The sequence below is a fragment of the Populus alba genome, chromosome 5 (assembly GCF_005239225.2).
Source record: "Populus alba chromosome 5, ASM523922v2, whole genome shotgun sequence".
Lineage (NCBI taxonomy): Eukaryota > Viridiplantae > Streptophyta > Magnoliopsida > Malpighiales > Salicaceae > Populus > Populus alba.
Genome location: NC_133288.1, coordinates 16410957 through 16428277, shown reverse-complemented (window position 1 = coordinate 16428277; position 17321 = coordinate 16410957). Strand labels below are relative to the sequence as shown.

Genomic DNA, 17321 nt, shown 5'->3' with positions numbered 1-17321 from the left:
TCTCAAATAAAATTATAGTAGCCTTTTTATAAATTAACAAGCATTCTTTTTACAGCCCAACATTATTGTTTTTTTTTTTTTTTAATTTTATCTACTTTCTTTGATTCAAGTGTCTATTTTTATTATCATATAATTAAATAAAAAATAGTTTTAAAAGACAAAGTTATTAAACGTAGTCTAGTAATGACCTGAATTTTAGGTTTAGTAAGTTAATCTGAATTGATTCGAGTGGATTCAAGATGTTGTCATCTTAGTATTCAAGAAAACATATATCATCTTTAATTTTCTAAAGTCATATAGGGTTTTCAATAGTTGCATAAGTTGCCCTTTGACCTACCCATTTGAATGGGTCACATCGGGTTAACCCCTTACAAAGTATTTTTCAAATTCAAAATAAATTAAAATGATCTTTATATATATATATATAATTTGTTTTTTTATTTTTACATTAGCATATCAAAATTATTGAAAACACCTAAAATTATTAGTTTGATGCCTTTTCATGTAAATTGTTTTTTAAAAAAAACACTTTAAAAAGAAAAAAAAGTTGCTACAATACTAAACAAACTCTTAATATGATACATAGGCTAAGTAAGGAGTTGAGTTATAAGGTTTCAAGATTGACTTATTGGGCTTAGTTTAATGACACTTTGAAAGAACTCCCCCGACAATGTATGTTTATTATATTACTCTTATGTGTTTTAATACACCCACATTATAATTCTCATAAAGTTGTTTTTTTATTATTATTATTGAAACTTTCTTTTGAATTAATGATAGAATGTTGTTCTAACAAATGTCATAACCTAATTTTTGATCTTCAATTCCAAATTTTTTTTTCAAAAATCCAAAAAAAAGTAAAATAAATAAATCAATAAAATATGTTTTCGATGCATTTTAACCATAAAAAACAAATTTAAAGAAATATATTTTCGACACATTCGTATCCCTTTTGCATTTCTTAATTACTTTTCTTATTAAATTAATGTTAGCATTGTTTTTTGAGAAAAATAAAAATATAAAAAATATAAAAATTAAGAATAAAATAAAACATGGGGCAAATGATCAAGGGGTTAAAGTGAAAAATAATAAAAATGAGTGATCAAGCTAACATGGAGTTGCTTGGAGACCAAATAATTAAAAAAAAAAAAAATTTGACAAAATCAATTAGGCTAAAGTGTAAAATAAGAGAAATGAGGCCAAAACAAAAAAATTGTTTTCTTTAGGGACCAAAGAACTAAAAAAAAAATCATAAAATTTGTGGGTTTTAAATAGATAAGAAAATTGAAGAGAAGAGGGGAGCCACACAAGAAACATATCCTTATCTCTCTCACATATAATCTCCAGCCTCATTTCTTCCACCAAAAACCATTGCCACCAAGAGATATTTTGGTTTTTTTTTTTTTCTCTATCTTGAATTATAAGAGTAAAAAAAAAAAAAACCCAACTTAGATGAGAAAGATTAGAAGAGGAGATATAAAACTCTCGTGAGGGACAATTCCAAATTGTGTGGTTTCAACACTCTAAATCCATTTGCTGCATATATTCCATGTTTTGCTAATTTTCTTTGATTTTCTTTCAAATTAGTTATGTTATTTTGGATTTGTATTATTTTTATTTATGCTTTAGGGCTATAATTTTATTACCTAAAATTGGTTAGTTTTCTAGTATATTTAAAGATATTGTATACCTCTATACCTCTTTAAAAGGCAGATTTTATTTTTTAAAAATTAAATTATAAATGTAAAGTTCATATTTGTAACCTCATCAATTTTGTTGATTATTTATTGTGTGTCGTGCTTTCTAAGGTTTTCTAAGGTCTTAAGATGACAATTTAGCAAAGGTATAATATTTATTCTCTGTACCATGTATAAAGCAAACTAATAAGGCAATTTAGCAGGCAGATAAAGTGACCATATGAGAAAGCCAACGTACGGTCAAGGCCCAGATCATTGGGCTTGACGACTGTCCATTTTCTATAGATGCATGGGTCCAGCGGCATCAAAACTGAGAGCCTAGAGTAAAACACAACTGATTCTGCCAGGGAAAAAAATCGGTTATGATAATTTTTTTTTAATTAATTACAACTTAGTTTAAGTAGTTTAAAAAAAAAAATTAATATATATAGTATTAAAAATAATTAATGATATTTTAATAATATTGACCATGATTAATTTAATAGTATTTTATTTTGAAAAATGCCTTCTTCATCGTCTATTTTGTTATATTATCTACCTTTTTACGTTTTCTATGGTTGTCAATTATAAGAAATTGAAGGGTAGTTAAGAAGATTTACTTGTTTTACCAAGATTTACCAAGTAATTTTTACTTGAAAATACATTAAAATAATATAATTTTTTATTTTTTAAAAATTATTTTTGATATTAATATATTAAAACAATCTAAAAACATAAAAATAATTTTTTTTTTTAAAAAAAAAATTAAATTTTTTTTTTTTTAAATATTTTTAAAACTCAAAAATTAAACGGGTCATGAATGTACTTAAACGGTTTTTATCCCTATTGAGATTCTTGGTCTGGGTAAATCAAAATGGAATGGTTTAAGAATTTTTTTGCCTGAGTGTTAGTGACTAAATGAGCACAGGGAAACAGCAAGGAGATATTTTCCTTGGAAAACCGAGCAAGGTCATCACCAAGTGTAAAAATGTATACGAAAACGACAAGGCTTGAGCCGTGATCTCGAACATCATCCAACATAACATTGGACGACAGACGATGGGATTGTTGGAGCTAACTGTGCAAGAATGCTACGAAGTTCTGGAAACGGACATGCCATCATTACACGTAGCTTTATGATATATTAGTTTCAAAGTTTCACAGATATTTAGACACGCTCACAATTTCCAGACGGATCAAATCATGTATATTTCAAGCATCCAGGATTATTGCATACAAAAATTAATTTTAACGTCAAAAGAATGATGAAGCACAAGTACCATACCCTTTAGAACACATCGAAATTGAGTGGAAATTCTTGAATCATGCCAAAACCACTTGCATGGATCAGAAACTCAATCTGATTGACTCAGGTAAGTGCATCAGTAGTTCAGATTGATTCGAACAAAATTCAAATAGTAAATTACAAAATACTAAATAAGATCAACAGAACCCACTTGATTAGCGAGGAGCTTTCTTCTTTCCTGGAATAGAAACTCTCTTCCCCTTCAAGGTCCGGCAATTGTTCTTCGTGCGCTGCCCCCTGCATGGCAAACCCTGAATATGCCTGACCCCTCTATAGCACTGAATCTCCTTCAACCTCCTTATATTGAGGGCATTAAACCGCCTCTGCAACATGCGGGCTCAAATTACTTATAAAAGCTGCACTCAAGTATCGAAGATCATGCACATGGAAGAAAAAAAGATTACCAAATCTCCTTCGATCATGTATTTGGAAACTTCATCACGAAGAGTAATGAGCTCATCCTCCGATAAGTCCTTAGTGATTTTGTTTTCCATGGTGAGATTAGAAAGGATTTGGCGAGCTACAGAGCGGCCAATTCCGTGAATGTACTGAAGAGAGTATTCGACTCGCTTGCTATTAGGAATCTCCACTCCTCCAACACGGGCACATCGTATGCTGAGGCTGCAAACCTAAACATAACAGGAGAGAAATAAAGCGACACATAAATCACCAGGCAATAGCTCACATTAAATTCCTCAGCAAAACATAAAGGGAAAAATTGCTTTTAATTCTTCGATTTTTTTTTATTATACAGGACATTGCAAGGAGGGAAAAAAAATACCCAGATGAGATTAAGCTAATCACTACTGCAACGAGAGAAATTAAGTGTTGAATTACATAATTACAACATAGAAGTTTTATTTCTTCAATATGAATGACCTGCCCAATCTATGCCTGATGCCTCCAATTAGAAAGGGACGAACGAAAATTCCTTAGCTCACCCAAGTTCACATGACACTAATTAATTGGCACAACTGTAACAACTGAGTTAAGAAAATTGAAGGAAAAAAAAAACATAATCACTCCCCTTTCTCACATACTTCTCCAGAAAAAATCCAAACATGAAAGTGAAACTACAATAAAAATAAAAATGGGAGTGGTACCTTAGGAGGGTTTGAAACAGGGAGAGAGATGGAGTTGGAGAGAGAAGTAGTTTTGAGTCCGTTGCATATTGCAGAAAGAGAGGGTACCACAGGCATTGCCAGTGTTTGCGCCATTTTCGTTTCTGTCTGTCAAACACTGCTAGTGAGATGAGTTTCTGTTTTCCCGGAGCTGGAGTTTCCAGGTGGCCAAACAGAGTGCAATGAGCTCCAGGGGTCGCTGGATTGCTTATCCTGTAAACGATGAATGATAAGCGTGCTCGCTCAGGTAGAAGAAACATGGGCCCTCGTCTTCATCAAGGGCCACTTTGGATAACATGTCTCTAGGCCTACAACTCAGGGTTGGGCTGGCCCAAGGAAAAATTATTTTCCTCCGTAACGTAGGCCCGCATAATGTGAGCATTTAGGCCCACGTAATGTTAACGATACAAAAATAATTTTCCATGGTAATGCTGAAGACATTTTGAACCACCTTCTGCATAAAAGATTATTACCTTTGATTTTCCGAGAATAACTTGATTACAATAAACAGTATAGTGTTTAATTGTTCAAATGAAAACCATACAATAAAATCCATTTTCCTAAATTAAATTAGTGCTTTTAGTAAACTTATAAATCGTGAGTAGAAATCCAAAGGTAAGCAAGCTTGAAACAAGAATACATGTGTTAGTGAATAATAAAATATTTATATTTTATATGGTTTTTATGTTTTTTTTTTAATTTTTTTTGAAAGGGATTTTAGAATGCCAACCTTTAAAAGCCTTTTTTATAGCATGGACATGAGATGAAAGTAATTACAACAATCATTAGACCAAACTCTAGGTTGCCATGTTTATGGCATGCATCACAAATTAAAAGGCTAACATGCTTTCATGGAAGGTGAATTTTTGGACATAACATAACTAAAACCTAATGCAAATTAAAGGTTTATTCATGCATTTGTTTTCAAAACCACAAATTTAAACTTTTAACTCTTTTTTTTTTTTTTTGAAAAAAAAAAATGAAAGGCATACCAAAACCTAAATAAAACGCAAAGAAGCCCAAAATAAACAGAGTTTAATTTTATCCATGTATTTTTTTAGATATATAAAAAACACATATTTAGCCACAATTTTTTATATATATAATTTTATGAAACATCTAATATCTAAAATTAACTTGAATAAAGAAACTAAAACACACCATTTTATTTTCCATTCATGCATTTTTTAAGAAACCCTAAACACCTATTTAGTCATATATTTTCATATTTTTGTGATCAAAGATATGATATAATAACTAGATGAAACCTAACTATAGCCTAAAAACATCATCTTGAGCTTTATATTAATGCATTTTAAAAATAAAAAGCATATAAAGTACTATTTTGCACTATTTTGTCATAAACTTTAAACAAAGAAAAAGAGGGAAAAGAGTTTGCGACTCACCTCAAAAGTGGTTCTAGCCTGTAGGGAGGTGTTGTGGTGGTCCCTGGTAGCAACAACAATGGTTGGTTGGTGGTGGTGAGGGGTTTTGGTGGTTTTATGTCTCTAGACTAGGGTTTCTTTTTCTCTTTAGTCTTATTTTTTTTCCCTTCCTTTTATTTCTTTCTTATCCCTTCTTTCCCGCTAAAACCTTATGGTTTGAAATAAATTAGTTTAATAACCTAAAAATTGACCTTTCACTCTCTATCTTTTTCGGGTTTTATTGGTTTTGGGATTGGTTTTCTCTCCTTTTCTTTTCCTTTCTAATTATTTCCCTCTACCCTTTAGGTAAGTTGGTTTAAGCTCAAACCTTATTTTTCCTTTATCTTTCTTAAATTTAGGTTTTTCTCTCTCTAGATATGTTTGCCTTTTTTCTCACCATGCTCCTCAATTTATAAGTAGGAATGAAGGTCTTAAAATCTTTCTAGATGGAACAATCTCATTCATTGATATCCTTTGGTCAATCTTGACCATCCACCATTGTTGTACACTTTGTATAACATGTTCGAGTTGGCTACTAGTTAGTATTTAAAAGTGTATTTTTATCAAGATTTTATATCGTCATTTTGCACTTGAAGTATCAATAACTCTTTAACTAGATCATGTTTTATAATAACATGTCTAATAATATAAGATACCTTTAATTTATGATAAATATTCATATTAAATGCAGGTCTATCACATAAATCAAATGATTGATTGATGAGTTTAACTACTGAAATTGAGAAGACAAAGAGAGGGCTAAGCTTAGAAAAAAAATGCTGGTTTAGTCCAAATTGGAACACCATTCGGTTATTGGATCATAACTGGAGTTATAGAACTTGAATTTAGGTCTGGTATATATGGATGGAAAGCTAAGACATAGGCCTAAAACTTTCATATAGAGTCCAAGATTCAAAAAGGTTGTTTTCAAGTTCAAATTATAGCAACAACGGAGAAGTCAGAATTTGTCTTGTAGCCTATAGAATTGTTATGTATTTAGCCCATATCTCGAGTTCTAGAAGTCTAAATACACCGATTATTTTTTTGTTAAAAAGCTGAGATAATTGCCTAGAACTTTCATGAAGACTATCTATTCAAATTTTGTTGTTAGTAATGATATTTTGTTCAAATAAGAAGATAAGGATTGTCACCAACTCAAGATGTGGCCACCCACTCAACAATTAATCATAAAATCAATAGTTCTAAATTTTGGCTTATAAAAGTAGGCATTTGCCATACATTTGGGCATTTTGATTTTCAAATCAATATCATATTCTTGATTTCTTTCTTTGTATTTTTGTAATGTTTAAGTTTTGCTTTTATTAATCTCTTGTTTATGCTTTTCATCATAAAATGTTCTTATCTTGTTTATTTATGTTTTTCTCTTTCATTATGTTTATTTAAGTTTATTTTGTTAAGGTGAAAAGGTTTCACTAATGGTGTTAGAATATGTATAATATAAATTCAACATGGACTTCAATGTTTATATTCAAGAAAGTTTGTTATTAATATGTCTTATTTTTTTTTATCTTATTAATTCTTAATACCTTGCTTGTTAAATGGTTAATGTAGATTTGTGTTGTATAACACTTGGTACAACAAATGCTTGACACTTTCATAGCCAACCGTATGGTATAACCTACATCTGTACTATGAAAGGAACTTGATTTATTGTTAACATAAGTTAACCTAATTAATTCATGACAATATTTAAAAGTATAGTGTTACTAAAATAAGATAATTAATATGATCATGTTAAAAATTTATAATGAACTATTGAGGATAAATCATCCGATTGAAACCTCCTTTGTGTGTCGTTTCTAGTTGATTAATAAAATGAATTTGTATTATACTTATTTCTAATAATATTTGTGGATCCTCTAACCTTGACAACTATTTGTTATCATTGTTTAATCTTCACATTAATCTTACATCTTAAAGTCCTTTTTAACTCATCATCATCATCATCATTTATAATTTATATAGTTAACTCCTCTGTGGTTCGATCCTGGTCTTGCCGGGTTATTTATTAATTCAACAATCTTGCACTTGGAATAAGACATCAATATTTTAATTGTGTCAACTACTTTGGCATATGTTTTCATCAATTTCAGGAATGCAATGCAGCGAGTCTTCAACTAAAAATGAAGTATAAGTGAAGGTAAAGATAGGGGTATGTCTTTTAGCATTTAATGGATGTGTAAGAGAGAGAAATTGGTACCTAAAATCGCTCTAAAACATCTATAAAAAAAAGAAAAAAGTAAGAAAGTAATAGTGAGCATACGTGAGGAGTTGAAGACGACCCCTCATACATGCTCGAAATAATGTTATTTTATCATGTTAAGTCCCTCCCAATTCAAGATACAATGCACCTTTTTGACATAGATAATCCTGAAAGAAATTCCATTGAAATATCTACCAAAGTTTTTAGGTACAAGCAAAAGAATATGCAAACCATGTGATTAGACCTTAGACTTGGTTTTTCTAATGTAATCTATTTATCACATATACAATACACAACTTTTTTTTCATATTGGGCTACTAAAAATGCTTATACAACACACCCAAAGTCTTAGTTACATTAAAATGCCCCATTAAACTCTTTTTATGTGCTTCACGAATAAGCAATTCATGCATCAAACTTATAGGCACACATAGTCTATTATCTTTATACAGTTATCTATAAAGTATATAGAATTTACCAAAAGCTGAATTCTCACATGCATGATATATATTAGCGTGTCAACCACAATGTTTTCCTTACCTTACTTGTATTTGATTATGTATGGGAAAATTTCAATAAATTACACTTATTTGGCATGTCTCTGATTCAATTTACCTTACCATTTCAAATGCTTCAATGATTCATGATTCGAATGAATCATGAATTCCTTGGCCATAGATAATGTTGCTACGTCTCTAAAGCCCCATCAACATGTAAAGTTCTTTATCATATATTAGGTAGTTCAAGGTTGCATCATTGAGCTTTGTGCTAAAGTAGGCAATGTCTTTTTATCCTACATTAAAACAACTCCGATACTTATTCCTTATGTACCACATTTACTCTCGAAAGCTTTTGTAAAGTCAGGTAAAGATAAAGCAAATGTAGAACATAAATTTTCTTTTAACAAATTAAATGCATTATCCTATTCAATTCTCCATTTAAATATAATAGACCTTTTCATAATTTTAGTTAAAGACACAACTAATGCACTAAAATCCTTAACGAAACACTTACAAAAACTAGCCAAGCTATTTAAGCTTCTTACCTCAATGACCGATTTAGGTGTAAGCTATTCTTGGATAACCTTATCTTTCTCCTTAACAATTTAAATACCTTGTAAACTTAAAACATAACTGAGAAACACAATCTTTTTCATAAAAAAAGTACATTTTCTAAGATTAGCATGCAATTTTTTTCAACATAAAACATCGAGTGCAGTGCATGAATATTCGGCATGATCAATGAAGTTCTTACTATAAATTATGATATCATCAAACCACACAATTATGAATTTGCCTATGAACACATGCAACACATGATTCATCAATTGCATAAATATATTATATGCATTTGTAAGTCCAAAAGGTATGATTAATCACTCATATAAATCATCCTTAGTCTTAAAACATGATTTTCCATTCATCACATTATTTCATCCTAATTTGATGATATTTACTTTTCAAATCAATTTTAAAAAATACACAAGATCCATGCAACTCATCTAACATGTCATCAAACACAAGGATACGATGTCTATACTTTACCATTATGTTGTTAATGGCCTCACTTTTCCTTTTCAATTTAATGTGACGATGATACTTTTTTTTTTTTTTTGTGGTAATAGTACATGGGTGATGGTTTTATCATTTTTTACAATAGTATACTTATTTCTAAACCTATCATGCTTTGTCTTCTTGTCGAATTGCCTAGAAATTATTAATTTGTTCTAAATGTCATATTTGATAACAATTGTAAAATTGTTTTTGGCTTTGGGTTGATTATTTATTTTTTAATATGGATTTAATTTTATTTGAAACAATTAAGAAAAATATCAAAAGCTTGACTTTTCTTTGAATCAAGATAATTATTTCTTTCATATTAAGATTTTTTAGTGTATTGTAGTTTTTATATAAACCTTAACCTTGTATAATTTTTTAATTATTTAATTTCAAGATGAAATTTTAAGTGTCTTAAATTTTAGGAGAGAATTTAATTTATTTTTCATAAATAAAAATTCTAGAGCCAAGATAATTTGAATAGATTTTTTTTTTTTAAAATGGTGTTGAATTCACTTTTACAATATTTGTTATCATAAGGATTTTGAAAATTATAAATAATTTTAAGAATGTAAATGTCTCAAAATACATAAAAATATTTTAGAATTAATTTTGGATAGTTAAAAAAATCAAACAAGAAGTAAAAATACTTTAAAATAAAAAGAAAATAAATTTTGGGTTAGGTGGTGACAAGATGAGCTCATCTTGGTGAGCTCACATGCACATTTAGACTAAAGAAAAAGTTGTCCTGGAGCCTGGGAAATTGAAAAGGAGAGATTACATATCATTTGCTCTTAAACAATATGTATTTTATTGCAACAACTTCAATCAACATGAAAAAAATTGGCCGAACTACCACTTAAAATAGCTTTATCATTAATAATTAGTTTTTTATTTATTTAATAGCTTTAACCATAGTGTTTCGAACCACATCAATGCTTTATGTCTCCTTCCTTCCCTCTCTCCTCAATTATTCCTCGCAATCAAGGACCAAACCACAACTTAAACATGAAATTTGAGAGACAAAATGCAAGATATTGAGTAAAATTAAGGACTACAATGAACACCATTCATAACTTTTAAAATAAAATTGAATCAATGAACATGTTTCATTGAGGATAAAAACATGGGGCGGCACTTCATTCTCATGATGTGCACAACCACTAACAACTATATATATATTCTCAGGATATTCGGGTTAATTTATATGCATCACGACTAATTATTAAGTCCATTAAATACTGAATAAATAAGACATTGTGAAAATAACAAGCATGCATAAAAAATAAATACAAATTTTTTCTTCCTACTAGACCACGAGATCAAGTGCCACAACCACTAATATATTGCAATCCAAGGAGTTGTCATGCCCTCACTTCCATCCGGTTCCTCCTCGTCGACGCGTGCATACCACTTCAGCTACTATGTACTAATAGGCAACAACGTTGTCGCGATGCCCCCTCATCATAAAACTAGCATAAACACTGGGCTAACGCTAGAGGCCTCAATTTTTGTTTACCAAGTATTGCTTATTAAATAGCATGGTATCTATTACAAGAAAAACGAATTTCAGGTCATAAAATATAAATAATTATTATGAAATTAAATCACCTAATAAAATACCAATACATTATAACAAGTCACTTAATAAAAAAATTATTTCTAATATTATTTCAAATGATAAAATTATTTGAATAAAAATTAAAGAAGATGTTTGAGAATATTATAGTAAAGTATTTTTTGTTTAAAAATATATTAAAATAATATTTTTTATTTTTAAAATAATTTTTAATATCAATATATTAAATATTTTTAAAATATAAAAATAAATAGGCTGCAAGAAGTAATAAGTATCTCCCCTTGGCTTTTTGCTCCTTACCCCTTGTTGCACAGCAATCCACATTTTAATTCCTTGAGCATGCACGTCAATTTCTTCTGCAAAAGAAGAAATTGGAGATTTTGCAAGAAAGAAGATAAAAATTTGTGTTATTTAGCTGCAGTGAATAGATAGAAAAGATTATAACTGAAATGATTGATGAGATTTACACAAAAACTAGGTTTTCTGCTATCGGAGACTCCCGTTTGGTTCCTGCTATTAATGCGTTGCGACCCCGACATCCGGTCTGCTTCACCATTTTCTTCTGTTACAATTCGCTCGTACACCCATTGCCTTTCTTTTTGCTGAAACATTCTAAGAAATGATTCCCGAATCCTAGCTGGTCCACTTGACCATTTCCATTTCTGTTCATGCATCCCTATTTTTTTTCAGAGTTTGGTAATGCCACCGGGCGTTTACAATGCAGTACTTACATCTCGGAGGACATGAAAAGGGAAAGATTGGAGTTACCTTTGACATCGGCCTAGAGTTCCGTCTGGACCACTCCATGGGCTCGGAACCAGCGCATCTTAGCTCGCTGGCATAGGATAGAAGCTGAGCCCGGCGATCATAGCCACGAGTTCTCATGGTGGTTTTCTTGGTGGCGGGATTATGTTTTTGTTGTAAACGTTTTCTCGGAGATTCAGAGTAGATGCTGATGATTACTCTGTTGGTGTTGGCTCTCGCTTTCACAATCTTATCCTTTTGATCTTTCTCTGCCTCTTTTTCGCTCATGGTTTTACTGGGAGGTATATCCATGAACAAGTTCTTGTGATGCAACAAAATCAATTCCTTGTAATTAATGAAAAAAAACAGTGAAAAATGAAGAGCGTAATGGCTATTTTTGGATATTGTAACAGTTATTCATGAAATTTACCGATACAACTCGATTAAAACATCCAAACACCGCCTAGCCCAATACTGTTTTAGAATATGGAACAGGAACCCACTGACTTCTTATGTGGAATTTGATAACATCATTACGAACCCTACTCTTCACATTTTTTATTGATTTTTTTTAAAGATGCTATTTTAACAGTTTTGATGTATTAATATTAAAAATAAAATAAAATATAAAAAATTATTATTTTAATATATTTTTAATTAAAATATATTTTTATAAAAAAACCACGTTGTTTCGAAGAACCTTCAAATATATGCGACGGAGGAAAGGACAGATTTAAGTGTTTGGAGTAGAGGGCCATATTGCTAGAGGCCGTGAGAGTCGTGTGCTTGGACGAGTGCATTGATTATTATTTTTTGATGGCGTCCAAGCCTACCTACCCGAACAAATTTGCAACTCTGTGCGCCCATTTTTCAATTTCCTCGGCACTCTAGTGCAATTTTTCAAGGCCGTATCCTAATTTTGAAGGTATTATGTGGCTCTAGTCGATCAAAGCAGTCAAAGTTATGCCTGGACCTCTGGCTAAAAGGAGGAGAAGAAAAAAAAAGTTTCTTGATTGGACCCCTCGGTGGCTATACGTGTAAAGTTCAAAGAATCACTTGAAATCAGAGTTGATACCACGAAATGATTCTTTAATTATTGCTTGCACATAGTCATCCGATGGGTGGCCAACGGTGGGCAGTCCTCAGGCTGTGATTCTAGTAATTCTAGTCATCCGATGGGTGGCCAACGGTGGCTCGTCTGGAAAAAGTGCTGTTTTTCAGAATATGGATCAAATCATGAAGTATAGATAATTGCATAGATCATGGTGGGAGATGCCTAGTCGCAAACCTTTTTTTTTTGCAGAAGACCATGCCACTAAAAGGATTTTTTCAGAATTATTCGACGGAAAGCATCTTTCTTCCGGTCAAGTGCACCCCGTGGGCCGCGCAGAGGGATTTTAAGGGTAGGTGCTGAAATGGGTTTGCGCCGGTGGGGACTTATTTTAGTTGAAAACTGGTTAATTTACACGTCCTTTGCTGTGGCCTTATCAAAAGTTAATTTTTAATAAAACAAAAAAACGTACGCAAGTGTTGTTAATTAGTTTTTGAGAGCCTGTCTATTTTTTGTTTTAATAAGATAAAAAGTAAAAATACTCTTCAAAGGAAAAACTCCAAGAGGATAAAAACATACGGGACTGATAGATGATCCTTCCTCTTTGATTTTTTTTTTCTCTTGAGGGTTAGAGAAATATTTTGATCAATGGTAAAGGATCTTGGCTTTGAAAGAAGAAAGGGAGCATTTTCCAAAGAGCCCCCCTCGAAATTCTCTCCATTAAATTTCTCAGACTAAGAGCCGCAAATATATATAACCATGGAAAAACATGAACACCAATTATTGACCTGACTTGAGAGCCTCTTGAGCCTTAATTAATGAAAAAAATATTAAATATTTGTCAAATAACATAAAAATAGATGGCATAATAGATCCGACATGGACAAAATAAGGCAAGCCAAAAATAGTGAAGATGAAAGGAGAGTGCAAACCACGTAAACTTTTACAAAATTATATCCATGTTTTAAATTATGAATTTAAATTTGTACAAGAATTAGGTAAGACATACAAAATGCTTCATTAATCAATTATATAGTAGCATATCTTTCCTTCTACGTACTAATTATAATATCTCAATAAGTAAATTACACACCAAAAATCCTACCATGTCTTTTTATTTACTTTAAAAGATCATGGCATCCCTCAACAAAATTCTAAAATCTTTACTTCCATAGCTTTGCTTCTAGTTACCCACAACAACATTGTATTTACCATTAGCTTGAATCAAGTAGTTTTTAACATACATCTAATGATATAACTATCTTTGGTGCTATTTTTAGGCTTCTATGGCATAAATCTTTAGTCAATCCATCTTGTCATTAGCCTTTCACAAAAAATTTCTAAAATGAGTTTCTTGCTTTTGGAGTGTTGATAAGCCTTTTCTAATTCTTTTTTGGCATTTTAGGTCCTTACATGCTTCTCTTTCAAACTCTTAATTTTTCTTTTGCATTCATTACCTTCAAATTTTATCCTCTCAACTAAGCTACCTTAATGGATAACCATGTCTAAGTAGGCATACAAATTTCTTCCTAGTGTTTCACCTTTTCTTTCAACCATTCCTTTTTTTTTTTCTTGGTTGAATCCTTATCTTTCTTTCTTCTTCCAATCTTTTCTTTAACTTTTAATTTTCAAGTTCTTGTTGTTCCTTTTGTTTTACCAAGACCTCTTCTTTTTCTTCTTTCCTTATGTTTTTGTACACATATCCCTTATTAAAGTTTCTTGTTCCTTGTGCATTTTAGTTATTTCATCTTCATCCGTAAGCTTTGATGTAGAAAGCCTATTTTTGGCTTAGGGTGGCTTATAATTACTCAATTTATTTTGGTGGCACTTGATATATGATTCAATAACCATAAGGCTCCTTTTAGTTACCTCCAAGATGATTATTCCTAAACCTTTCCAATCTTTTATAATGCATCTTAATATAACTAATCTAAGGACGACTCTTCCTTAAAGTTTTCTATAAACTCAACTAAACTAGAGGTTCTTGTCATACATGTACCCCAATCACCTTACAGTCATGGTTGATATATAACTTACATACTTGATTTTTCCAGTCAATTTAACCAATAGGCATTGTCTACAATGGGCAACGTAGGGTGTTGAGCCCATCCAAACTACTCACTAAGTAAACAAAGTGGTCAACATCTTATGAAATAATTTAACCTACTTTGTTTCCAAAAGCGTTTAATTTTGATAAAATCCAGCAAAGGTTTTGGTCTAGTCACCAAGCTGTTCTGAATATCAACACTCCAATGATCATATGACTGACCCTTTATATATGTAAAAGATGCATATAACATCGTATTGAACGTTTACCTACTTTTCAACAATAGTTTAGAATCAAAATAGTTTTTATCAAAATTATTATACCTAGATTAACTTGATCTCTTTCAACCTCGATAAATACACTAGTTGCGTCAAGGCTAATCAATTTGGATTTTGAGAGAAATAACACTAACATAAAATTATCAAATGCCAATAACTAGATCATGTAGGTACTATCATCTCAATCATTTAGTTTTTTAAGAAAAAGAATCATCCCTTACTTTTTAATGCTTACCTTTAGTCTTATTCTGTCTTCACTATACCCACTTTTTTTTTACCAATATTAAAAGTTTTGAAATCCTTTTACAGTCTTGTCACATCATCAATGATAATAGATGGTGTCCACAAGATAAGACATTTGTAATAACTATTGATACTCTTCAATTATGGGTACCATATCTACAATTTTAAGAGTAAAACATCTATATGATGGATCCTAGAATTGTGTCATGGCTTTGATTATTAGTTTTTGTAATGGTTTTTTCATCACCTCTATTACATTATTATACTTATGTTGGAATTCATGTTGTCATGAATATTTAGTTTTTTCCCACACTTTTGAAGTCTATCAACCTTACTAATATAAAAAATATATTTTAGCTCAAGTAATTCACCATGAAACCCATGACTTAGATAATCACTCTTTATTTGTTATAAGGATTCATACTCTTTCTTGAATTGCCCATAAGTATACTTCATTATTTTAATTGACCTTTCATCCATCTCCTAAAATATTATAACCATATAACATCATTTCAATATTTCATACATGTCAAGCTTGTCTAATATGGTATTATAGGGAGACGCCTTATGAGAAGGTTCTAGTTATTATATATAGGTAAGTTGGCTAACCTATTGGTTTTAAAAAAGTCTTTCATTGCTCGGGTAGACAAACCTTAAAAGGTCAATGCCTTATTGACTACAAACCATGTCCATGTATACTTTCAATAAAAGTATAGGGTTTCATGTGTTTAAGTTCAAAATATAACCTATCGGGGTGCTATTAGTTCCTAATGCAAACCTAAAACAATGTGTATATGAAAGAAAGTTATATATAGTGGGTGCATAGATGCAACTCCATATTCAATCTATAAATACATGAAAAGTAAAATACATGAAACAAAATTATATAAATAAGTGAATATTAAATAAAAAAATCATGTAAAATACACAATCATATAAAACAAATAATACAACTAAACATAACATTTTTCATGCAAGAAAAAAAAAATCCTAACCATTATTAAAGTTCACACCAAAGTCATCATTATATCATAAGAAACATGTAGTTGAACTTAGGGTAAATACAAGAAAAAAAAAAATTCATCACCTAATTTTATGGTTACTAAGAAACCTTAACTGATCTTTTTAAGATTCTTGATAAAGGGTTGATTATATAATAGAAAATATAATAATCATCCATATATCTTACCTAAGATGAGATGCATTATTATTTATTTTTAAAAATAAAAGGTATTTGTTGGGCTCGGGGTTACCTAAATTGACATATTTTATTTTAAAGTCAAACTAAAATAATGGTTTTGGTTTTTAGCTTGAAAATGGTATAATCCTTATTTTAAAAAATATTGAGTGTTCGACCTGTAAGAATGGTGAGTTATTGATGAGTATTCGACCTACAAGAATTATATCGATTGAAGTAGGCACAAAGGCTAGCACTTAGTCTTAATGGGCCTAAATGAGATCACGTTGATCTGGTCTAAACTCGTTTATAACATTAAGGAAGATATTTTAAACATAATAAATAACACATATCAACATGATTATAAATGTGTATTTGCCAACTCAAATATATGATAATCATTATTTAAGCATAAGAGTAGAAAATGAGTCCTCTAATCCTAAATTGAGTTCTTGAATTAAATGACAGCTTATAGATCACACACACACACACATATATATAACATAATAAACAATGTAAACGAGTATTCACCAATTTAAATACACAATAGTAAATATCCAAGGATATGAGCCACTAAAGGGTCCTCTAATCCTAGGTTGAGCTCTCAAAATAAATAACAGCTTATATGTCACACATATGTAAACAAGCATAATAATCATATAATAAATAACATAAACGTGTATTCGCCAATTCAAATGCATAATAGTTAATATCCAAGGATGATAACTTATATACCAGCACAAAACAATCATTTATGCATAAAATTTTCTCATTAAAAGCAAACCATTACACCTTGAATAAACTAAAAATCAAATTTAATCCTCCCAACCTCATCACAAAGTATTAATTCCATCCTTATTCTACCTTAAAAAAATAAATTCTCAACAACTTCATG

General features: G+C 30.6%; 2 protein-coding genes across 2 annotated transcripts; both read right to left on the bottom strand.

Moving 5' to 3' along the window:
* Positions 1 to 2963: 2963 nt before the first annotated feature.
* LOC118029351 (small ribosomal subunit protein uS13c) lies at positions 2964 to 4327 on the bottom strand. Its single transcript, XM_035033226.2, has 3 exons — positions 4086 to 4327; positions 3387 to 3611; positions 2964 to 3305 (listed from the first exon to the last, which is right to left on the bottom strand). Exons 1-3 carry the CDS (start codon positions 4197 to 4199, stop codon positions 3138 to 3140), a joined length of 507 nt encoding a protein of 168 aa, XP_034889117.1. The 5' UTR covers positions 4200 to 4327; the 3' UTR covers positions 2964 to 3137.
* Positions 4328 to 10616: 6289 nt separating this feature from the next.
* Positions 10617 to 11955, bottom strand: LOC118029350 (uncharacterized). Its single transcript, XM_035033225.2, has 4 exons — positions 11655 to 11955; positions 11354 to 11548; positions 11187 to 11242; positions 10617 to 10855 (listed from the first exon to the last, which is right to left on the bottom strand). Exons 1-4 carry the CDS (start codon positions 11940 to 11942, stop codon positions 10840 to 10842), a joined length of 555 nt encoding a protein of 184 aa, XP_034889116.1. The 5' UTR covers positions 11943 to 11955; the 3' UTR covers positions 10617 to 10839.
* Between the last annotated feature and the right edge of the window lie 5366 nt (positions 11956 to 17321).